General features: G+C 62.2%; 2 protein-coding genes across 4 annotated transcripts in view; both read left to right on the top strand.

The window, feature by feature from the left end:
* Positions 1-14,486, top strand: part of RABL6 (RAB, member RAS oncogene family like 6) — a 30,989-nt gene extending 16,503 nt beyond the window's left edge. For 2 of the 3 annotated variants that reach the window (XM_063081877.1, XM_063081876.1), the window contains 11 exons: positions 536-627; positions 3,636-3,776; positions 4,177-4,282; positions 6,920-7,023; positions 9,168-9,505; positions 9,809-9,962; positions 11,007-11,222; positions 11,314-11,581; positions 11,838-12,009; positions 13,320-13,375; positions 13,481-14,486. In XM_063081877.1, coding sequence (XP_062937947.1) covers positions 536-627; positions 3,636-3,776; positions 4,177-4,282; positions 6,920-7,023; positions 9,168-9,505; positions 9,809-9,962; positions 11,007-11,222; positions 11,314-11,581; positions 11,838-12,009; positions 13,320-13,375; positions 13,481-13,675 — 1,842 coding nt within the window. In that variant the 3' untranslated portion in view covers positions 13,676-14,486. The remainder of the gene's footprint in view (positions 1-535; positions 628-3,635; positions 3,777-4,176; positions 4,283-6,919; positions 7,024-9,167; positions 9,506-9,808; positions 9,963-11,006; positions 11,223-11,313; positions 11,582-11,837; positions 12,010-13,319; positions 13,376-13,480) is intronic. The other variant, XR_010022146.1, reaches the window with a different exon arrangement.
* Positions 14,487-15,814: 1,328 nt separating this feature from the next.
* AJM1 (apical junction component 1 homolog) lies at positions 15,815-22,685 on the top strand. The gene is made up of 4 exons (XM_063082358.1): positions 15,815-15,944; positions 17,694-17,777; positions 17,863-22,262; positions 22,533-22,685. Exon 3 carries the CDS (start codon positions 17,922-17,924, stop codon positions 20,841-20,843), a length of 2,922 nt encoding a protein of 973 aa, XP_062938428.1. The 5' UTR covers positions 15,815-15,944; positions 17,694-17,777; positions 17,863-17,921; the 3' UTR covers positions 20,844-22,262; positions 22,533-22,685.
* The last annotated feature ends 67 nt before the right edge of the window (positions 22,686-22,752 follow it).

Genomic DNA, 22,752 nt, shown 5'->3' with positions numbered 1-22,752 from the left:
ACCAACCCTCCTTCCTGTTGAGAGAAGCCTCTGTTCTGTCTTCTCATTCTTTCTGCAGAGCATCTTCCTCCTCTTCTTTTAGGGAGGGCAGGCTCAGTGACCGCCACTTGGCATGGTCTCCTGACTTGGCCCCCACATGGCAGCCACTGTTCATGTGCTCAAGAACGTCCTGGAAGGCGTGCTTTACCAAGGGCACTGGCAGCCGCAGCACTTGTTCTCTGTCTCTGAGTGGCAGCTTGGCACATCCGGGCGCCGTGGGGCAGCACTGCTTGTGTCAGTGGGACCCCAGGGCAGGCGGCTTTCCACAGGCAGTCTCGGTGTTTACCACTGGGCCCTTGAGGCCAGCATTCCACTGTACACCAGAAAATCGTGCTTATGCAGCAGGGCAATCTCTTCAGCATATTTTTTCCAGATGAAAATAGCTCTGTTATATTATCAAATAAAGTCCTATTTGGCCTTTTCCAGGTGACTGGGAGTCTGCATGGTGGCGCCTGCCCCAGGACACAGTCTTATACCTGTTACCTCCTGTCCCCAGGCAGAATCTGAAATGGCCCTGGACGCCGAGTTCCTGGATGTCTACAAGAACTGCAGCGGGGTGGTCATGATGTTTGACATCACCAAGCAGTGGTAAGCGTGAGCCGGCCCTTGTACCACATGACCACGTGGGTGATCCTCTGCTGGTGCAGAGTGCCTGGTGGGGCTGCGGGGCAGCTGAGCCACAGGTGTCTGGGGCATCTGTGCCGTGTTCCCATCTGTGCACAGAGGGCGGAATGGGCAGGGCAGCTCAGGCCAGTGGCACGAGGCAGTCCGGGGTGAGGCACGCACTCTCCACAGCCCCCCAGTCCTTCCTGAAGACACTGTCTAAAATTTGGCAGAATCAAGTGGCCACTTGTGTTGGGGGCTCCCCAAGACCCCCACCTCCATGACTCGCTAGGGAAGACTCACAGTTCAGACTCATCAGAGTGGAAGGAGGAAGAGCCAAGTGGACCGAGGGAGAAGGTGCACTGGCAGCGCCCGGGGAGTTGGGCAGGAGCTTCCAGAGTCCTCTCTGCAGAGTCACGTGGGACCCACTTAGTTCCTCCAGCCTCCCATTATGGCGGAACATGTGAGCGGTCATCTACCCGGGAAGACACGGTGCTCAGTGGTTCACAGGAGGAAGGCAGGTCCCCGTGAAGCCCTTCCATCAGTCAGCTGGAGACGGGGATGCCTCACAGCAGCCTGGCCAGCTCCACATGCCACTGAAAGTCAAACTTGGAAATGCTGAAGGGAGGACCTACAGCAGCTCATTTTAGAAATGGCCTGTGGGGTAGTCCCTGCCATTTTACTCTGCTTTTGAAATTTTATTATTATTGCACGTTTAATCCGTGTTCATTGTAGGAAAACTGGAAAATGCAGAGAAAAAAAACTGCCATCATCGAGACTGTGCTGTTAGCACTAGGTGAACTCCAGCCAGGGGCTCCTCCCGGTGTTGCACGCGCACATGGTTTCTTTCAGTGTCGGGACGTTGCTGCATGCGCCTGAGGAGCACGCTTCTTTGAGAACATTTTCATGTCATGCTCGGACACCTTGGCCTCCACAGGTTTGTGCACCAAACCTGGGGTGAGAACTTGCACTCAGCGCACATCAGCCTCTCAGGCCTGAAGAACCTGCCCCTGCAGCTCCCAGTTGCCTGTGGTCTGGGCTGCCATGGCCTTCGCACTGCAGTGGCCTTCACCAGCCTTTGCACGACGCTCATGGCTCCACCCCAGCCCTCCCAGCCCTCAGGGAGCTACATACCTGCAGCACCACCTGACGAAGACTGGCTGCTAGCACACAGGAGAGGCCTCTGGGTGGCTGCAGCAGCACGTTGGCCACAGATGGCAGGAGAGCCTTGCCCAGAGCAGGTGGCACCCATGCCCAAGTCTCTGAGCACCAACCTAGTGGGTCATACTTGTCACAGGCACGTTCACATGGGAGCTGCCCTCCACTGCCCTCGGGTACAGGACAGGTGGGCGAGCATCTTCTGCTCAGGCAGCAGTGGTCTGTTAGCCAGGTGAGCAGGAAGTGGCTTTTCCCAGGTGGAATCAGGTTTAGAGCCTGAGTGGCATGTCAGCTCCATCGGAGTATCCTGTAGCCTTTGCTAGGTGCACTCCACAGCGCCTCCACCCCTGCCCACCACAGGAGTGTGGGATAGGGAGCACCCCGAGGGCCAGTGGGGACCAGGCAGCTGGGGTGAGCTGTGGCCAGTGTGCGTGTGGACAGTTGCTTGGGCCACGGTGTGCAGAGTGGGTAGGAGAGGTGGGAGACATGAGTCAGCGTGGGGCTGGGGCTGGCCGGGGAGGAGGTGGCGTGGATGCTCATCTGGACCAGTGAGAGCCTGTAGTGGGTGGTCCTGGTGCTGCACTGGTGCTGGGGCCCCAAGCACCGTTGGTTGGCCCAGGTAGTGCCTGGGCAGGGGTGACAGGCACTTGCTCCAGAGCCCCCTAGTGCTGGTGCCAGATGCAAAGGACAGAAAATGCCACTGGCTTGGTCAGCGCCTTCAAATGCTGCATGGGCACCTCATGGCTCGTTGTAGGACAGGGAGGCTACGGCCTGCGTGGGAGGCTGAAGATATGCTGGGCCTTTGTTAGCGTAAGTGACTGTGTGTAAATAAGAGAAATAAAATCAAGTTAGGAACCCAATACAGGTATTTATCACAAATTTGGGTTGACTTTCTCTTGATTGATTGGGGTGTTTTGTTGCACTCAGACCACCAGTTATTTCTTTGCAAGCCGTATGGAGAACAGTTTTGGACACCTGTGAGGCCCAGCAGTGGGTGATTCCACAGGAGGCACAGATTCTGGAGACACTTGCCCACCCATGCGGCAGACAGTGCAGAACCTTTGTGGTGGCATTGTTTGCTGAAGATCAGAACCCCAAAGATAATGTGCTTGTCTGTCAGCATCAGGGACACCCCAGCAATGGTGTCCACAGCCGTGTCCCCAGAGTGGGGCCCAGAGAGACAAGCCACACAGTGCTGCATGCAGGATGAGGTTGGAGACAGGTGGGGCCAGAAACGGTTTTGTGGGGATGTGGACACGTGGCACTCCAAGGAAAAGCAGGGGCCCCTGTTTGGGGTGCAGAGGAGGAGCGAGCCGGCTGGAGAGGCAGGCAGGGAGCTGCAGGCTGGGGGAGGCACTCACAGGGGCTTGCTGTACTTTCTTTAAACTGTGTAAAAGGAAGTGCCTGGGCTCCCAAGCCGGGTGGTGGGGGGCCAAGGGCTTTAGCCATGCCCCCTCAGTGTCTGCATCCAGCCCAGCATCACCGACCAGCTGAACAGCACCTGGAAGCCCCCTGGTGTCCCCTCCCAGAGGGAAGGGGGTGCCACAGGCCTCCACCACGCCCCCTCTCTCTTCCTCCCATCCTGCTCTGCTCCTCCTTCTCTTCTCCCCTTCCCCCGCAACTACTCTGCAATATCTTAGAATGTAAAAAATAAATAATACTTACAAATAAATAAATTTAAAGAAGTAAACTGCGGCAGCAACACGTGCTCTTGGGTGAGTAGGTTCTTAGAAATGAAGAGCAGCCTTGCCCTTGGCCCTGGCACATGTGCAGCTTCCCCTGGGAGGGGGGCTCTTGGCTGAAGCTAAGGTGGGCCTCTCACCTGCTCTCCAAAGGACCTTCAACTACATCCTGCGGGAGCTTCCCAAAGTGCCGACCCACGTGCCGGTGTGTGTGCTGGGGAACTACCGTGACATGGGCGAGCACCGCGTCATCCTGCCCGACGACGTGCATGACTTCATCGACAACCTGGACAGGTGCACGAGGCATACCCAGAGCCACGTCGAGGCAGTGAGATCCTGGCTTTGGCAGGGAGGGGCCAAGACCCTCAGCACTGGGGGTTGTGGGGCAGGAGGGCACGTTCCGAGCAGTCAACTGTACAGAGCTCACCAATCTTGGGTGTCAGCAGATGGCAGTGCTGTGGAAGGCATGTGAGGCGCCAGGATCGTGGGAGCCACCTGGTTCCTGTCCAGTCCTCAGACCACGCGGAGGGTCACCTGCAGAGGGTGACTCCTCAAAAGCCTCCTAGAGGAGGGAGGCCTGTGTGGACAGACAGCCTCAGGCCCAAGTGTGTCCTCTGGCACAGGATGGGGCCGAGCCACACAGCCCCCACCCACCAAGGGTCTTTCCCTTCTCTGTCTGCTGTTTTGAAAACAGACCTCCAGGCTCCTCCTATTTCCGCTATGCTGAATCTTCTATGAAGAACAGCTTCGGCCTAAAGTACCTTCATAAGTTCTTCAACATTCCGTTTCTGCAGCTTCAGGTGAGTCTTCTCCATGCGGGCTGCAGTGGGTGGTGCTTGTTTTCTCAGTAAAGTTTTAATTCTGAAGAATCTTTAGGTTTACAGAGATGTGCAGAGGTGGTGCAGAGGGTCCTGTATCCCTTGCTTGATTCCCCCCAGCATTAACGTATTTCAGGACACTTTTGTCAAAACCAAGGAACCAATGCTGTCTCTGAGCTAAAACCCCAGGCATTACCTAGACTGACATCCTCTCTACCCAGGGTCCCTCAGACCCTGTGGGAGCCAAAACCCTGGACTGTGGTCTTGGCCGTGCTGAGCTGGCAGCTCTCTTGTCTGTTCCTCATTTGGGTCCGTCTGACGTTTTTCTCATGGTTGGCCATTTTGGTGTTTTGGACAAAAGACCATGGAGGTGAGGTTGACTTGGTTTGTTCCATCATAATGTGGGGTACATGATGTCTCTATGGACTTGTCATAGGAGGTTGGCCCTCATCACCCAGCAGGAGAGGTGCTGGCTTCACCAGGAGTTCTTGGGACTCTTCTGGTTCCACTGTAGGGGTGTTGCTTGCTGGGGAGGGGCACAGCTGTGGCCTTGTGCTGGGAAGCCACAGCCGCTGTCCAGCCCCTAGCATGCCAGGAACTTAAGGGCACATAGACCCTGTGTCTGTTTCTCTGGCCCTGAACTATGCTGGTGCCTTCCAGAGCTGGAGTCCCTGCATGGAGTCCAAACACTTCCTTGTTCCTGACTCACTGAGGCAGAGAGCCAGGACCACCACCAGAAAGGGGCTCGAGGTCTCGCCCAGGCTAGAGGAGAGAGGGTATCCTGGGTGGGAGAGGAGGCGCCACTCTGAACGGCCTGGCCTGCCGTGGCTGGGAAGCCTGGCATGAAGTTGTCCGGCAGGCGAGAGAAGGGTTGAACAGGTCAGAGCCACCTCGCCTGGGCCTGGTGACCTGTGGCCCCCTGCAGTTCTTTCTCTAGAAGGACATCAAACTTGCCTAGGACAGAGACAGCTTTTCTTGCTTTCTTTCCTTTTTCTTCTTTTGAAAGAAGTGAGTACCCTAGAGGCTGCAGTTGCTGTGAGGCCATTTCAGTTGGAAGGAAGGCCAGGGCATCCAGACTTCTCAGAGATGTCAGCATCTTGGGGATGGCCTCTCCTTTCCTCAGGGTGTCCTCTTGTCACTGAGTCAACTCTAAAAAGCTCGCGGCTGCCCTCCACTGCTCCTTCCACGAAAGGTTTGCTGCTGGTTTCCGAAGCCACTGTGGGGAGCTGAGATGAGAGTGTCTGAGCTGGAGAACCTGGTGTCAGCTGCATCTGCAGCTTTCCTTCTGCTGCGGACAGAGTCACGCATCTGGTGGCCCTCCCCAGGCTGCAGTGGTGGTCAGAACCCAGCCCACCTGCCCCCGGATGGCCTGCAAGCACAGCCCAGGCCTTCTTTATCTTCTTGAAACACATCTCTAAAAAAGTTAGGACTTTCTGATCTAGCTCAGTGTTCCTGTCATATGTTTAGAGCTCACAGGAGTTCTCTTAAGTCATCACATGCTTGGTCAGTATTCAGAGCAGGATCAGAACCCACACAGCACACTTGGTTCACATGGCTCTGTAGATTTCTCGTCACGTTTTTGTTTTAAAAATGGGACCCTTGTCTGCCATCATCGCATGCTCGTTTTTTCTCTCTGGATCCTGGTGTCATTCTACATCTTATAGATCCTTTTAACTTTTTATGAAAGCATGACATGCAGATCCCAAGTCTCCTTCAGTCTGTGCATGCTCATACTTTTTCCTTGTAGTTTATTTGCTCTGTCCTCTAACACACCCCCAGTGTGGGCACTGGCTAGCATCTCGGGGCCAAGTCTGTGGCCCATGTTCCCATATGTGGTAGTCGAGCCTGTGTCTAGTGGAGCCTCTGTGGTGTGGAAACGCACGGCCCTGCTCTGTCCTCTGGCTGCTCTTCATACACGTGGCCCTGGAACTCACCAGTCCCTGTGTTTTATTAAATTGAATCTAAGCTTAAATAGCCACGTTGACTGTCTGCCAGGAGCAGCACAGGCTGGAGGCACCATCAGATCAGTATTAGTCTTAAGGCCAGCAGGGCCGTGGCTTGCCCCAGTCCATAGTGGCAGAGCCTTTCTGCCTGGCAGTGCCTTCCTGGGCTTCCCTGGGGCTCTTGTGCCTGTGGGGGCTGCAGTCATTTAGGCCCAAGTAAAAGTTGTAGCTGATGTGACCTGAGGGCCGAGTTCTGCCACCAAGAGGAGGTGTGTGCCCCACGTGGAGTGCTAGAGGAAGTGGTGGGAAGGTTTTGTTTTCCAGATGAACGTCAGGGCTTTTTAGCCTCAGCAGGCATGTTGCATAAATGGCTTGCTTGTATGAATGACGTCTGTTCTCCAAGCCAAGCCATACTGGTGGCCTGTACATTGTGCTGACCACCTGGATGAAGTTGCACGGGCTCCTCTCATCTCAACAAGCCTAGCCTAGAGCTCCTGGTGTCACACTGGTCACAGGCCCTGAGCCATGCTCACGGTCCTGACAAAATGCTTGAGCACTGTGCACAACTGCTGTCTGGCTCATTAAGCACAGGCTGAGTGGGACACTGGGAGTATGGAGAGGAGGTTCTCGCCACAGTGACATGTCCTGTGGACATCTGTTCACTTCTTTCCTGCAGAGGGAGACGCTGCTGCGGCAGCTGGAGACCAACCAGCTGGACATTGATGCCACACTGGAGGAACTGTCGGTTCAACAGGAGACTGAGGACCAGAACTACGACATGTATGTGGGCCTCAGGTCCCGTCCCCCTGCCCTTGGAGGTTAGACCTGCAGGCAGGTGTCTGGGGACTGGTGCCCAAGGAACAGAGCCTCTCTGGGGGCCTCTTGCCTGTGCCACAGCTCCCCAGAGTGGAGGGGTGGGCACTGCACTTGGTCATCCATGGGTCCTCGTGTCTGCAGACATGGCCATGTTGTCAGGCCCCAGTCTGTACCTAGAGAGATAGCAGAGGAGAGTGCCACACATTTGGGGCAAATTGGTCATTGTGAGCATCATTTCAGCCACAAATGTGGCTGTGTTCAGAGAACAGAGGCAGGTGGCAGAGAGTTCATGCCAACAACCACCCCCTCAGCAGTCTCTTCCCAGTCCCTGTGAGATAGATGCCCTGAAGGTTCCCCACGCTGTCAGCCTGCAGCCCTTCCTGTTCCTGTATTTGGATTTTTTATTATTAATGTGCAATAATAAAATATTTAGAGTAAAATAAGCGCTTGTCTAGAACAAGTCGATTACAATTTTACATGAGCTAAGCTTGCCTTGAGAGGCAGGTCCCTGGCTCCTCCGGAGGCTCTGGGCGGCCAGCATGTGGGGACAGATGCTCCTGAAGGTAGAACGGCAGGGCTGGGCAATTCAAGGCTTTAACTGGCCGGCAGGGCGCATGGCTGAGCGCTCAGTCGGTGCTGGTGTGGCTGCACAGGGCACAGCTCACGAGTGGGTGAGCGATGGGCCTGTGGGCTGCTGTTCACCTGTAACTTCCTGACTCTACTCATCCAGAACGAGCCACACCAGGCATGTTGCATAGGCCACTGCCAACAGGCCAGTGTTCAGCCCAAACTTTGGCCAGACTGGCTGGCCGGGATATATTCTGGCCATGGCTGCCTTCCCTGCTTAGTGCTCAGTTTTCCAGATTGATACCAGGGTAGAATAGGGGGTTTAGGGAGGGCTCTTTGTGCTAAAGAGGTACATGGGCCAGGACCTGGAACCTTCTGGTCCTTAGTAGCAGAGAGTGGTTCAGAACATCTGAGCAGAGCCTTCCTGCAGCGCCCACCCCATGGTGCAGCCCACTGCTGCCCAGAACAGAAGGGAGCACCACAGGGGCTCAGCAGCGTTCCTACAACCCTCCTCAGGAGGTGGGACCTGCCCAAGGACTTGGGCCAGAGTTGTGCTGTGGGGACCGGAGGCTGGACTCCACCCCTGTCCTGTGCCAGAACCTAGTGCCTTGACTCTGTGCCTCCTTTTCACCCCGGAAGTCCGAATGTACTGGTGAGGTTGATGCCAGCTCAGACATCTCCTTTCTGATGTCCAGAGGCCAGCTCTATTCCAGCCCTCCCCCAACCCCAGGCCTTCTCATGTGAAAGCCTGTCCCAAAAGGGGAAGGTCCTGCTACATGGCTCAAACTGTCCTTAGGAGAGGCCCGGAGATTGCTGTCATCCCTGGCCTGTGGGATACGTATTCTATAGCATGTTGTTTTACAAGCCACAGCTAAGGCCTGTGGAGCCCAGGGCAGCATCTGGGCCCTGCTCCCCCTGGTTTGGGCTTCTCTCTTCCTACGAAAGTTGGAGGCCTCTCCTTGTACCCAGGTCCTATCACCTGCAAGTGGAAGACTGTGACACGTGTGGCACAGGGCAGGGCAGGGAGTAGGCAGAGCTTGCCCTTCAGGCCAGCAGTGCACAGTGACCGTGGGCATGCATCTGCCAGGCCCCAGCCTCTTTATTCTCTTCCCCAACCTCCCCTCACAGGAAGGTCTTCTTGTTGCCATCTGGTGACATTCTGCTTGGAGCCCGGACGGCTGTGCCTCAGGACAGCCAAACATAGAAATAGACCCCAAGTGTCTGCAAGGGAGCGAGATGCCCAAGCCCACCATTTGTACATATCTACGCCTATTATTCCCTCCCACCCTTAGGACTCTTTTTCAGTATTGGAAATGGGTTAGGAGTGATTGTTTCCCACCAGTATGTGCTGGGAAATGCCCTTGGAAGGCAGGTGGGGGCTTGCCCTGTCCACGCTGAGGGGCATTGCTGTGCAGTGCAGGAGTTTTGGGGGTGCAGTGAGCAGAGCGGGTGCACGTGTGGCTCCCGGAGGGGTGAGGCCAGGTGCCTGTGACTACTCTGCAGGACGTTCTCTGTTCTCACCCCGGCCTTCTGCCCTTCAGCTTCCTCGAGATGATGGAGGCTCGAAACCGCGGCCATGCATCCCCGCTGGTGGCTAATGGGCAAAGCCCGTCCTCAGGCTCCCAGTCACCAGTTGTGCCTCCAAGCACCATGTCCACAGGGAGCTCCAGCCCCAGCACACCCCAGCCCCCCCCACAGCTGCCCCTCAGCACCCCCTCATCCTGCCCCCTGCCACCGTCCTCCATGTCCCCTGTAGCCCCCTCAGAGCCCCTGCCTCCCCCCACACACCCCTCGGCCCCGGCCCCACCCCCACGACGCAGCATCATCTCACGGCTGTTTGGGACCTCGCCTGCTGCTGACGTGGCCCCTTCACCTCCAGGTAGGCCCCAGGAGCAAGCTTCTCTCCAGGTGGACTGGTGGAGCAGCTCCCTGGCAAGCAGCCCCGCATCTTTGGCCCCGTGTGCCCTCACAGGCTGGGATGCGGTTCCCATGCCTCTGGAATGCTCCCCCCTTCCTCCTGGGCAGGACAACCCCGTGGCCAACCTCTAGAGGCAGCCGATAGACTCCAGCCAGGATGCACATGCCACCTGCCCTGGAGTCCCAGTCCTTTGGGCACAGCCCTGGAAGTGGGCCTGGCCTAGGGTCTGGTGCTACATGAGTAGAAACCATCTACTGTCCACAGAGCCAGCCCCAGCTGCACAAGCCCCAGCAAAAGTCCAGAATGTCGAGGACTTTGTTCCTGAGGACAACCTTGACCACAGCTTCCTAGAAGACACAGCCACCTTGACGGATGAGAAGAAAGTCAGAGCCAAGGTCTTACAGCAGGATAGTGACAGGTACAGGTTGGGGTCGGTTGGTTCCCTGAGAGGCCAGCACTCGGTCTCCTCCCACCTGGCTCACACCTGGCCTCGAGGCCTGGGCAGCCACGTTCCCTGGGTGAGCAGAGGGGATGTCCTGCTCTGCCGGCTCACCAGCATTTGTCGGCTGAGAATAAGAGCAGAGCTTGGCTGGAGCCGAGGGAAAGGCTCAGGCTGGTCCCCAAACTTCAGGAAAGGCCTGCTCAGACTGACCACGGGACATCCAGCTGCCCTAGGACAGCCTGGGGCACTTTGTGAGCCTTGAGAGGGGCTGATTGAGGAAGAGCGAGGCCAGGTCCACCCAGGACAGCCTGTTGAAGGTGGGGTGCCTGGGAATATCCCTGGGCTAATTCCATGTGGAAGGCATTGGTGAGGCCACTCTGGGTGATGTCAGGAGGTTCAGGTGCAGAGCACCAGGCCACAAAATGTGGTCTCCACAGGGGTTGCAAAGAGGAGGAAAAGCCTCAGGCCTTGAATCCCACCCCCAGGTCCCAGCACTGAAACCTTCAGCTGGGCCTTCTCCTGGGTTTCCAGCCATGGGCTGCTGGCCCCCTCCCACCACATCCTGTCTGCCAAACCACCCCAGCTCTGCCTCCACCTGAGCCCTGAGCTCAAACCCTGGGACAACTCCCTCCTGGCAAATCCCATCTTGGGTGCTCTCAGCACACCCAGTTCCCCCCCACCCCCCCCCAGACGCACAAACCCTGAAATAAAGCCCCAGCACCCCTGAGCACCCCTCCACACTGGGCTCAGCCTCCCCCACCAAGTCACCAGCCACAAGGTCCCCACATCCTTCACCCCCTGACCGGCAGCAGGGAGCCACAAACCTCATGCACCACACCCCATTCAGAAGCCCCCATGACCAGCCGTGAAGGAGGTCTCCCTGCTAGTGTGTGCACACTGGGGCAGAGCAGCCCCCATCAGTGCGTGTCAGGTGCTGGAGCTGCCCAGAGCTAAGGGGTGGGGAGTGGGGTTCATGCCCCAACCTCATGACCTCTGACTGCCTGGCTTTCTCCTTTGCAGCGATGGGGAGGCCCTGGGAGGGAACCCCCTGGTGGCAGGTTTCCAAGATGACGTGGACCTTGAGGATCAGCCCCATGGTGGAGCCCTGCTGCCCTCAGGCCCTGTCCCCAGTAAAAACATCACACTTTCAAGTGAGGAGGAAGCAGAGGCAGCAACAGATCACCCCGAAGTCACTGTCCTGGCTTTCCAGCAGTGTTCAGAGCCAGCTACTGAACGGTATGGGTGGGGTCCCCAGGGCTGTGGCCGGAAGATGAGGGGAGGGGCAGCCCAGCCTCGGAGCACCCTGACCCTCTCCTTGTCTGTGAAGGTCCTCCACAAAAGCCCTGAGGCCACACCCCGCCAGAGCCTCAGTGGCCCCCTGGCCAGGTGGTCTCCCATCTCACTCGGGTCCTGAGAAGCCTGGCAGCACCAAGCCTCCCGCCAAGGGCTCTTCTCACAGATTCAAGGTGGGAGAGGAGGAGCAGGCACCGTCCTCAGACAGTGACCCTGAGGGGCCCATCGCTGCCCAGATGCTGTCCTTTGTCATGGATGACCCTGACTTCGAGAGCGAAGAGTCGGACACACAACGGAGGGCGGTAGGGACACACTGCTGAGGCGGCTTGGCCATCCCCTCAAGGCAGAGCATGGTCAGGAGGCGGCTCACTGTGTGTCTGCCGTAGAGCTTGAGCAGGGCTGGGACAGGGCCAGGGCCAGTGGGAGAGCTGCCCCACGCTGCTGCGCTCTGCCTTGCTGGTCAGTCTGTCTCTGGGTTGAGTTTGGGGGCCTCACAGCCTCTGGGGTCCCATGGGGGTGGGAAAGGGATGGTGGTCGGACCAGCTGCTCCCTCTCCAGGATGAGTTCCCCGTGCGAGAAGACCTCTCTGATGTGACCGATGAGGACGCTGGCCCTGCCCAGCTGCCTCCAGCCCCTAAGCCCCCTGTCCCCTCCTTCAGACTGAAGAACAACTCGGATCTCTTCGGGCTGGGGCTGGAGGAGCCAGGACCCAAGGAGAGCAGCGAGGAGGGTCAGTCACCAGTGCTTTGGTGCCTCACAGGAATTGGGGCATGACGTGGGCCTGTGGTGGCCCAGAAGTCTGCCTTTAGGGAAACACAGCTGGCCTTGGGGCCTCTCCCCACCCACTGGCTGTGCACCGTGGGCATCTCCAAAGTACAGGTGGCTTCACCTGCTTCCTGGCTTTGTCCGGGACCAAGCCTGATCTCTGCAGCATGGCAGTCGGCCAGTCCAACCAGTAGGGCCATGCACCATCATCCTGCTTGAGGTCTCCTGTAGCCTGAGAGTTGGAGCCACTGATCTCAGGCTGCCTGTGCCGACTGTTCTGACCACACCCAGGCTTTCGGAGTATCACAGGGCTTTGGGCCAGGCCAGACTGGAGGGGTGGGCAGATGGGGCATCTGACTGAATATCCCCACAGGAGGCATTTGGCAGCCTGGGCAGTGCTGCCAGCTCACTGAGAGCTCTGACTCCCCCTGCCCTCTGCCCTCGTGTGGACAGCTGTGCGCAGGGCCCTGGCCAGCTCCAGGGTTCATTCACTGGCCCTGGCTCCCCACCTTTTTTTTTTCTGTTTTGTTTTTTGTCTTTTTCGTGACCGGTATTCAGCCAGTGAGCGCACCGGCCATTCCTATATAGGATCCGAACCTGCGGTGGGAGCGTCGCTGCACTCCCAGCACCGCACTCTCCCGAGTGCGCCACGGGGTCGGCCCTGTTTTGTTTTTTTAAAAGATGACCGGTAAGGGGATTTCAGCCCTTGACTTGGTGTCATCAGCACCAGGCTCTCCCAAATGAGCCTTGGGCCATCCCTGGCTCCCCACCTTCTGCTGTGGGTTCCTATGACAGCCTAGGGCTGCGGCCTAGAAGCAGCCTTAGGCCCAGCTTTGCCCCTGCCCAGCAGCTTCACCCAGGACTTATCCGCCACGAATGGAAAGGGAGGGGCTTTCCCTCCAGGCCTGTCCCAGGTTGAAGTGCATTTGTGTATAGCTGGGATGCCCCAGGTCGCCTATCCAGGGCAGAGGTGCATGACCAAGGCCAGCCAGAGCCCTGCCCTTGCCTGAGGTGGTGCGGAAGTGGGCTGTGCTCCTGCTGGAAGCCCTGCCCTGAGGCACCCCACGGGCTGGGCCCCACTCCACACCACCTCACTTCCTGCAGGAGGTGTACTTGTCAGGTCCTGGGCCCACGCAGGGCCCAGTCTGCTGCTCGCTCAGGACCCCTCTCGTCCCCACACCAGTCAGCAAAGCCCTTGGGGGGCCCCAGCCCTGCTTTGGGCAGCGCAGAAGGTAGCTGGGAGCAGGAGCTGAGGTATCTGTCCCATCCGTGCAGGTAAGGAAGGCAAGCCTCCCCCTAAGGAGAGGAAGAAGAAGAAGAAGAACAGAGAGGTACAGGCACTGCTGCCCAGTCCCCCAGCTGGCCAGGGCTCGGGCAGCGTGGGTCCTGGGAACTCACAGTGACCCTGTGACACCCCCTCCTTCCACCCTCCCCAGGAGGAAGAAAAGGCCACGAAGAAGAAGAGCAGACACAAGAAGACCAAGGACAAGGAGGAGGGCAGGGACGAGCGGAGGAGGAGGAAGCCCCCACACAGCAAGGACAGGCAGGCCGTGGACGAGCTGGAGGCCTTCCTGGGTGGTGGGGCCCTGGGTGGCCACCACCCCGGGGGTGGTGACTACGAGGAGCTCTAGGCCTGGGAGGGCAGCTGACCACCCTGGGGGAGGGAGGGGCATACCTGTCGCTGCCTGGGGAGGCTTCTGCCTGCGCCTGCTGGGACCACACTACCGCTGCGTCCTAGCCATCGCCTTTGCCCTCTACAGCCCAGCCTGGCCCAGCCTACTCTGTACTTGCTTCCATGCTGGAAGAGGCCTGTGGCCAGGCCTTGTGGTCAGTGGCTCCTGGCCAGGCGCTGCAGGGAGGGATGGCTGGGCTGCAGCCAGCTTGGTGGATGACCAGGCCCATCTCTGGGAAGAGCCATGGCCAGTCCCCAGTGTTTCTCAGGGATGTGACTGAGGCCGAGGAGGGACCCAAGAGGGTCTGTTTACAGAGGCAGGGCAGGGGGCTGCTTGGCTTCTCAGATGTCACCCCAGCACCTGCTCCTGCTTGCCTCCCGAGCCCACCCAGGCCACAGCATGCTGACGGGTTCCATTTTCTGCCACTACTGCAAGGCTCAGGCTTCCTGTGGACCCCTCCCTGTGCACCCAGAGCAGAGTGTGGGGCTGCCCTGAGCACAGGTGTGCAGACTCAAGGGAAGGTGCAGGAGCACCTGCCCCTGCAAGGCAGCCAAGGCCCTGCACCAGCTGAGGCTGGCAAGGGAACAGCAGCCTCAAGGCCTCTCCTGGGAGAGAGACACTTCCCAGGGGCAGTCTTTCAGACTTGCTGTGTGGCCACAGCTGCACCTCTGCTCAGGTGAGGCCTCTGTGCAGGTGAGCGCCACAGGCCAGCACTGGGAGGCTCTTCTTCTCAGACACTCCACTCAGACCATAAAGCTCTCCTGTTTTACCATTGTGTGCGTCTGTTTTTCCCTCTACTCCATGGCTCCAGTGGGTTGGCAGGAAAGTCCTGAGCTTCCTGCTTGGGGCCAAAGCCCTTTTTCCCAGAGTGGTAGCTGCCGGTCTCCCCACAACACTGTCCTGAAGTGGTCTGAGGGGGACTTCCCACCAAGTTTGGCCAGCAGCCAGGCCTGGGTCTGCACATGCCACGTGCTGTCCAAGCTGGGTGGGCCACAGCTCCAGCCCTGTGGGGGCAGCTGTGCACCTGCGCTCAGTGCAGCCTCCCCACTGCCGCCTGGCAGCCCCACCCACCAGGGCTGCCGTTGCCAGGAGACCCGCGGGTGGGCGGGCCGCGCAGCTGCAGCTCCTGCCATGTCCAAGCCAATTGGGAGCCTCTCCTCGGTTTCCTGTGCCTAGGGAGCTTTGCGTCCTGGAGGCGCGGGACAGCTAGTGACCGTTAACAAGGGGCTGTGGATCAGGCACAAGGCTGATTCCTCTAGAGCCTGAGGTCAGCACCGTCTTCGTGGGGTTCCCTGACGTGGGGGTGGGTTGAACAGGATCACAGTGAGCAGCAGCACTGCTGTTTCAAGGCACCCTGCGTTGAACAGGACACAGAATGAGGGCAGGTCCTGCCTTTCAGAGCCAGAGGTACCCGTGACCCATCCCTCCACCAATCTAGAATGTTCCGAGGCTCTGTGTCTTGGGGCAGGTGCTGACAGTGAGTGAGGGTGTCAGTCTGTAGCTTGCAAGTGGGCCACTTGCAGACCTTCCCAAGGCAATGACAGCCTCTGCTGCCAGATACAGGAGTGGCCTCGCCCAGGAGGGGATGGCGTGCTGGGGACACAGGAGGCTGCAGGCCCCACGGAAGTGGGCGGGCCATCTGGCCCCAGGTACCTACAGAGACTTTGGCATCTATGGCGCTGAAGCAGACAGGGCTTAGTGAGAGGCCAATGGGGCAGGGAGTAATAGCCCATCTGCTCCTGCCTGGGTCCAACGGAGACATGAATTCCGGGAGCCCTCTGACCAATCTCTCTGCAAGCCGGGCCAGGGCTTGGGACTCTTCCAGGGCCCTGCTCCGAGGCCCCACCAGGCTGCCAGCTGGTCAGGAGGTGTCCTGGAGGTGGGGCTGGAGGGACTGTCAGGCTGCTCCTAGGCACAGCTCCCCCGTTTAGACCTCGAGACCTGTGCTTTGGGATGCTGCAAGGACTTGTACCACCGCGCTCTGCACACCCCCAAATTGGAGGCACGCTGGTCCCAGCCCCACTGTACAGCCCCCACTGTGCGCGGCCCCTTTAAGTGCGTCCCCCTCCACCACCATCGGGGGCAGCACTGAGCAGCCAGGCCCGGCTCGGCGCCGCTGCCTCGAAGCTTCTGCCGGTGCCGGGGACACAGCGGTACCGGAGACACGGCGGAACCGGCGCAGGGATTGCGCAGTCCACCAGGGATCGGCCAGTGGAGCAGCGTCCGGGTAAGGGGTTGGGGGGATCGAGCTGCACAGCACGCAGCTGTCATGGTCCTGGGCCGTCTTGAGGCGGCCCAAAAGGATGGGCATTCCCCGCCCCCAGGCGACACCGGCAGGGTCCCTAGGAGGGCCGCTTCAGGCCAGGACAGGGCTACGAGTTGGGGAGGGTCCCACAGCCATCCACGTGGGCTCCAGAAGGCCTAGAACCCTGGAGGGAACCGATCCCACCCCCATCCCCACAGGGAGGGGGGGGTCACCGACTCCAGCTCCTGACAGTGGCAGCCACTGTCACCTCCCTGGGGCGGAGCCTCATGCCCTGTCATCCGGCTCCAATTCCGGCCTGGCATTGCACTTAGAATGAAAGAGGGACCAGGAAGGTGGCCGGTACTGCCAGCAAGGGACAGACTTAGGGGGCTGGTGAGGCTGGGTTGGGAACAGGGACTTGGACTTAGTGGCTCTGACCCAGAAAAGCAGCCCTGCCAGCAGGAAGCCCCTTGTACAACTGGAACACAGAGGGTTGGCCCGGCCAGACCCCCAAAAGACTGTCCACCTGATGTCCTGCCAGGTGAGGGGCCTGGTCAGCTCCCTGCCTTCCCCCAGTTTATCCTGGAGCAGACGACCCCAAACTGGGTGCTGGGTGTGAGGAGGCAGGAGCCCAGCACACCAGGCGGCCCCAAGCCCTGGAGACCACAGAGGTGGTGCTGGCCCACATCTGAATGTGAGCCTGAGGCCAAGGGGTGGACTCTGGACCAGCCTCAGTGTGGGGGCTGAAGGACCACTGGTTTCTCCATGGAGCCCTCCAGAGCCAGAACGGGGAGGGCCCTCTCCTGCAAAGTAGTGGGGGGAAGGTTCCCGGACCTTGCATCCTGGCGACACCCCCTACCCCACTCCTGGCCACCACTGAGAGCCTCCTGGCCTGGTGCACTGGTGCACAGCTCAAGGGAAGAGGAGCCACCATGAGCTTGCAGTTTACGCAGCCCCCACGTGGTCCCACAGGCCTGGCTGCTGCACACGATGGGGGTGCCCATGTGCATTACACAAAGCTGGGGCAGGGGTGGTTCTCCAGGCCTCGTCACACCAGTACCAACAAGCTTGGTGGGCTTTAACCGCTCCAAGATAGCTGGGGTCAGAGAAGGTTTCTGCAAAGGAAAGAGGGTTTTAGGGCCCAGGTACGTACTCTTCGGGGCATTTTTCTGGCCTTGGCCACACCAAGAGTTGAGGGGACTCAGGCTTGGGCACAGCAGACTGTCCTGAGCACAAGGCCCTTGCACAGCTTGGGGAGGGGTTCTGTGCTTGGCCTGGTGAGCAGATGGAGTGGGAGGTGTCAGGACTTTGTGCAAAGCTGGGTAAGGCAAGGGCACTCGCCCTTGGGCTGTGCACTGTCAGAGGGGCCACTCAACAGAGAACGCTGGGAAGGGGCTGCAGTCACTGATGAGTTCTGTGATGCCAACACCTGTCAATAAGGTCGGCCATCATTCCAGCTGTAGGCACCAGAGGGCGCAGCCCTAGGACCACACCCCGACTCTGCTGCCCCACCGCCTGGCCAGCCCCGGAAAAGGGGTCTACCCAAGCCTGCCCAGCGGTGGCTAGTGGTGGGAGGGGAGGCCAGGAGCTTCGGCGCAGGAGCTCCCGCACAGAACAGAAAAGCGGGGACCATTGCAATGGCTAAGCCTTTCTGGCACACCCACCCCATCCCGGAAGAGGACTGGGGGGGCGGTGGGACCCGGTATCTGAACGGGGGGGTTCCTCCTGCAGGTACATCTGGCGCCAGCATGGAGCAAGCGCCCGCGACCTCGGCCAAGGCCCGCAGCCAGGGCTACTCCGCCCGCTGCGTCCCAGGTAAGCCAGGCCAGAGCGGGGAGGGCGGGGGGCAATGCGGAGCCCGGGCTGCGGAGGGGCCGCCTTGACCCGCATCTGCCCTCAGGGCAAAAGCCCCGCAAGGCCGAGTGAGCTGGAGCCGCCAGCCTGGGGACCTCTTTTAAGATGACCCGCACGGACCCGCCGGACCTGTTGGTGTCGACCGTGTACCAGGACATCAAGGTGGCGGCCCCGGGGCCCGCGTCCAGGCGCCCGCCATGTGAGCGACCCGTGGCCCGGCCTGCTGCGCCCGCGCCTTTCAACAAGCGCCACTGCCGCAGCTTCGACTTCCTGGAGGCGCTGGACGGGCCGGCCATGGAGGCCCGCCCGGAGCCACCGCCCGCGGAGCCCGCCGCGCCGCGCGCCCGGCCCCGCGACGGTGAGTCCCGGCGCCGCGCCCGCTCCAAGAGCGCGCCCCGCGCGCCCCCGGGCCTGGCGCCCGCGCCCGCCTCACCCCCTGTGCTGCCTCGCCGAGGCCGGGAGGCCCAGCGTGCAGCGCAGGCCGAGGCGTCGCCGCGCCGGGAGCCCGCGTACGCCCCGCTGCGCGCGCTCGCCAACGAGCTGCACCCCATCAAGCTGCAGCCGCAGCGCGGCGGCCCTGGCCGCATCGCGCCCCTGTGCGCCGCCGCCAGCCGCTGCGCGCCACCGGAGCCACCCGCTGGGCCCGCCCCCCACGTCCGCTGCCGCCTGGACATCAAGCCGGACGAGGCGGTGCTGCAGCACGCGGCCCGGGGCGCGCGGCCGGGCGGGCCCTCCGACGGGGCGCCCTGGGCCCGCGCCGCCCCGCAGTTCCACGGCCTCACAGTGCCCGGGCCACGCCACTTGGCGCTCTCGCGCACGCCCACCCCCAGTGACTCGTACTGTGGGGACCCCCGGGCGCTGTACTGCGACGGGTCCCTGCCTGGGCCCCGGGACTACGCGGAGCGCCGCAGTCTGCCCTACATCGCCCCGCCGGGCCCCACCCAGTTCTTCTACACCGAAGAGCCCGAGGGCTACCCGGGCGGCTTCACGGCCAGCCCCGGCCCTCCTCTCGACGGCTACTGCCCCAGGCCCTACCCGTCCGAGGAGGCGCCCAGGCCCAGTCCGAGGCGTGGGGGCGGCTACTATGCAGGAGATGCTCGCACCTTCCCTATCCAGGAACCGCCGTCTCGCTCCTACTACAGCGAAGCCCCCCGAGCCTACGGCCCGCCCTGTGGCCCCCGCTACACCCCCGAGGAGCATCGGGCGCACCCCGTCGCCCGCCCCTTCTACACAGAGGTCTTCGGACGGTACCGCGAGCGCGATGCCCTGGCTCGGACTTACCCGCATCCGCGGGGCAGCTCGGCCTGGGCCGACTGGGGCCCACGACCTTACCGCACCCTGCAGGTAGCGCCTCCCGCTGACCCGGGCCCGCTGCTCGCCTCGTGGCACGGTGGCACCGGCACCAGCCCACCCCTGCTGGCCACCGACAGCCGCCACTACTCGCGCTCCTGGGACAACATTCTGGCGCCAGGGCCGCGCCGGGAGGACCCACTGGGCCGCGGCCGCAGCTACGAGAACCTGCTGGGGCGCGAGATGCGGGAGCCGCTGGGCGTGTCCTCCGAACGGCGCCCGCCCGTCGTCGTGAACCTGTCCACCTCGCCCAGGCGCTACGCGGCGCTGTCTTTGTCCGAGACGTCGCTGTCCGAAAAGGGCCGTGCGGGCGAGGGCCTGGGCCGCAACTGGTACGTCACGCCCGAGATCACCATCACCGACAACGACCTGCGTGCCACCGAGCGCCCGGCCGCCAGGGGCTGGGAGCTGCCCAGGGGGCACCCGCAGCCGACTCGGCCCGCGGCTCCCGACGGCCCCACCTCCGGCCGCCAGCGAAGCCTAGAGCAGCTGGACGAGCTCATCACCGACCTGGTCATCGACTCGCGGCCTCCAGCTGGACAGGCTCCAGAGCCTCCGGCCGAGGGCCGCCAGCTGCGCCGCCTGCTGGACTCGAGGCTCGCAGGCCCCAGGGGCCCCGCGCTGGCGCCGCCGCGCTCGCCGCCCGCGTCCGCCGCCAGCGCCGAGGAGCCTGTGGGCCCGGGGGAGGCGGCCGACGCGTCTCCCGAGCCCAGCGCCGACGAGGACGACCTGATGACCTGCTCCAACGCGCGCTGCCGACGCACCGAGACCATGTTCAACGCCTGCCTGTACTTCAAGTCGTGCCACAGCTGCTACACCTACTACTGCTCGCGCCTGTGCCGCCGCGAGGACTGGGACGCGCACAAGGCGCGCTGCGTGTACGGCCGCGTGGGCAGCGTGTGCCGCCACGTGCTGCAGTTCTGCCGCGACAGCGGCCCGGTGCACCGCGCCTTCTCGCGCATCGCGCGCGTGGGCTTCCTGTCGCGCGGCCGCGGCGTGCTCTTCCTGGGCTTCCCGAGCCCCGGCTCGGCCGACAACTTCCTACGCTTCGGCCTCGAGGGGCTGCTGCTGTCGCCTACCTACCTGTCGCTGCGCGAGCTGGCCACACACGCGGCGCCCCTGGGCAGCTACGCGCGAGAGCTGGCGGCCGCCGGGCGCCTCTACGAACCGGCCGAGTGCTTCCTGCTCAGCGTGTCGGTGGCCGTAGGCCCCGGCGCCGCGCCCCCGGGCGCCCCCGCCCGGCCCGCGCCCGCGCCGCGCAGCCCGGGACCCACCGTGCGCAAGTTCGCCAAGGTGGCGCTGGCGGCCGGCAGCCCGGCGCGGCCGCCTCAGGCGCGCGGCCGCGAGCCCGATATGGAGACGCTGATCCTGACGCCGCCGCCCGGCACGGCGGGCCTGGACCAGGACGGCGAGGCGGGCCGGCGCGCGCGCGAAGTGGCTTTCATCCACATCCAGCGCGAGCTGCGCCTGCGCGGCGTCTTCCTGCGCCACGAGTTCCCGCACGTGTACGAGCAGCTCTGCGAGTTCGTCGAGCGCAACCGGCGCTTCACGCCCACCACCATCTACCCGACCGACCGGCGCACCGGCCGCCCCTTCATGTGCATGATCATGGCCGCCTCCGAGCCGCGCGCGCTCGACTGGGTGGCCAGCGCCAACCTGCTGGACGACATCATGTGAGCGCTGGCCCCCAGGCGCAGCCCGGCCCGAGTCCCGCCGAGCCCACTCAGGCCCTGCCCGGCCCGCCCGAGTGCTCCGCGTCCGCCAGCCCCGCCCGCACTCCGCTCCTAGGCCCGCCTCTCCGTTTATTCTTCGTAGGCCCCGCCCCTCCCATCCCCCCACCCAACGACCCGTCCCCACCGGGCCCGCCTGGCTCCCTCCTCCCTGGTCTGCTCCCTCCCTCGGGGTCCCCGCAAAGGCTGGTCCTCGCCCTCGGTGCTCCCCGCTGGGTGGCGGGGTGGGCCTGAGGACCGCCCGGCTCTGCCTTCACGCGCAGGAGTCGCTGCTGCACAGATCCCGCCCGCACAGATATGGTCCCCATCCGTCCACGGGGCCTCGTCTCGTCACTTTACGTACACCCCTGATCCCGCCTCCTGGGGTCTGGGCTGCGTCCTGGCCAGGCGGTGGGCAGGGCCTGCGGTGCACCGTGCGTTTGCGCTGGTCCGAACCCGCACACCGACAGTGCTGCCCGCCCTGCCGTCGCCTCTGGCTGTCCTGATTTGGGCCCTGCAGTCGGGTTTCGGGTTTGGGGAAAACAGCCGAGGGAGATCCTCGGAGGACTTGAGGCCAAGGCGCAAGCCACCCAGCCAGAGGGGCGGGGAACCTGGGCAGGGAAGGCCGAGCGTGTGGGCGGGGGCGCGGGCCAGAGTCGGGGTGCCCACCCGCACCTGGCAGGATGGCTCTGGGCAGGTGCCCGGCGGAGCGGGGTTGCAAACGGCAGCGCAGGCCCTAACCTCACGGGGAGGCTGGGAGCCCCCGCAGAGCCCTGACCAGCGGGAAGGGGACCGCAGAAGCCTTACAAGAAGGGGCTCCTACCCGCTGGTGTAGGAAGGACCAAAGAACTGGGGGTGTCCAGTTGCGTGCCGGGCGGGGAACGCGTGGGTGGGAGCAGAGGCGGTAGCGAGCTGGCTGGCCGCAGCGGAGGTCCCCCGCAGGGCGGGTGTGCTCTGTCCCTAGAGTCACACTGTTCAACTGCACACGGGGTACCGGCCCTCCCCGGGGGTGCGCCCTGGTCGGCGCCGGGGGTTCCACGGAGGGCCGAGTGACCGGGAGGAGAGGCGAGGCCAGGCGCTGCGCGAGGGTCCTCCTGGACCCCCAGCGCCCCGTCGGAGCCACGGGAGGAGCATCAAGTGGAAGAAATTGTGAACCCCGCCTCCGCACCCTGCTCTCGCCCCACCCGCCTGCGCGTCCCCCTCGGCCCGGGCGTTTGCACCGGCCATGGCGTCCCGCTTGCCCCGCCTGCCTTCGCGGCCCCACGCCCCACGCCCGACGGCCGGCCACCAACGCCTCTGGACCGGAATTATCTCCAGGGGGCGAGCGCTTTCGAACCGAGTAAAGTAGAACTTGAATGTAGCCGCTGCTGTCTCCTTGTGCCGCGAGGTGGGGGGAGCCTTCAGACGACACGGGGGACCCGGGAGGGAGGCCTTCGGGTGACATGAGGGGGGAGGGAGGCCTTCGGGTGACATGGGGGGCAGAGAGGGAGGCCTTCGGGTGACATGGGGGGCAGAGAGGGAGGCCTTCGGGTGACACGGGGGCGGGGAGGGAGGGCGGCCTTCTGGCCATGTGTGGGGGAGGGGGTTGGGCCGGCGCGCGTCCCTTGGGTCCTTGCCTGCCCCAGCCTCACGGGCCGCCTAACTGCCCCCTCCAAAGGTGTTTGCCATCCGACCCCGTTGAAAAGAAACTTTCCCGTCGGCTGGGTTTAATCACCACCCGTTCCCGGTTCCACGTTCCCTTTAAGTGTGGCCGGAGTGGTCCCAAGGCTGCAGGAACTGGGTTTCCATTGGCCAGTCCGTGTCTGGCGTCGGCCGCAACATTGGCGGCAGCTCCGGCCTCGGGCAGGATCCGCCCCCGGATTGGCCGCGGCTCTCCA

This window comes from Cynocephalus volans, chromosome 17 (assembly GCF_027409185.1).
Source record: "Cynocephalus volans isolate mCynVol1 chromosome 17, mCynVol1.pri, whole genome shotgun sequence".
NCBI lineage: Eukaryota > Metazoa > Chordata > Mammalia > Dermoptera > Cynocephalidae > Cynocephalus > Cynocephalus volans.
The sequence above is the reverse complement of the archived record's forward strand: the minus strand, read 5'-3'. Positions and strand labels throughout refer to the sequence as shown.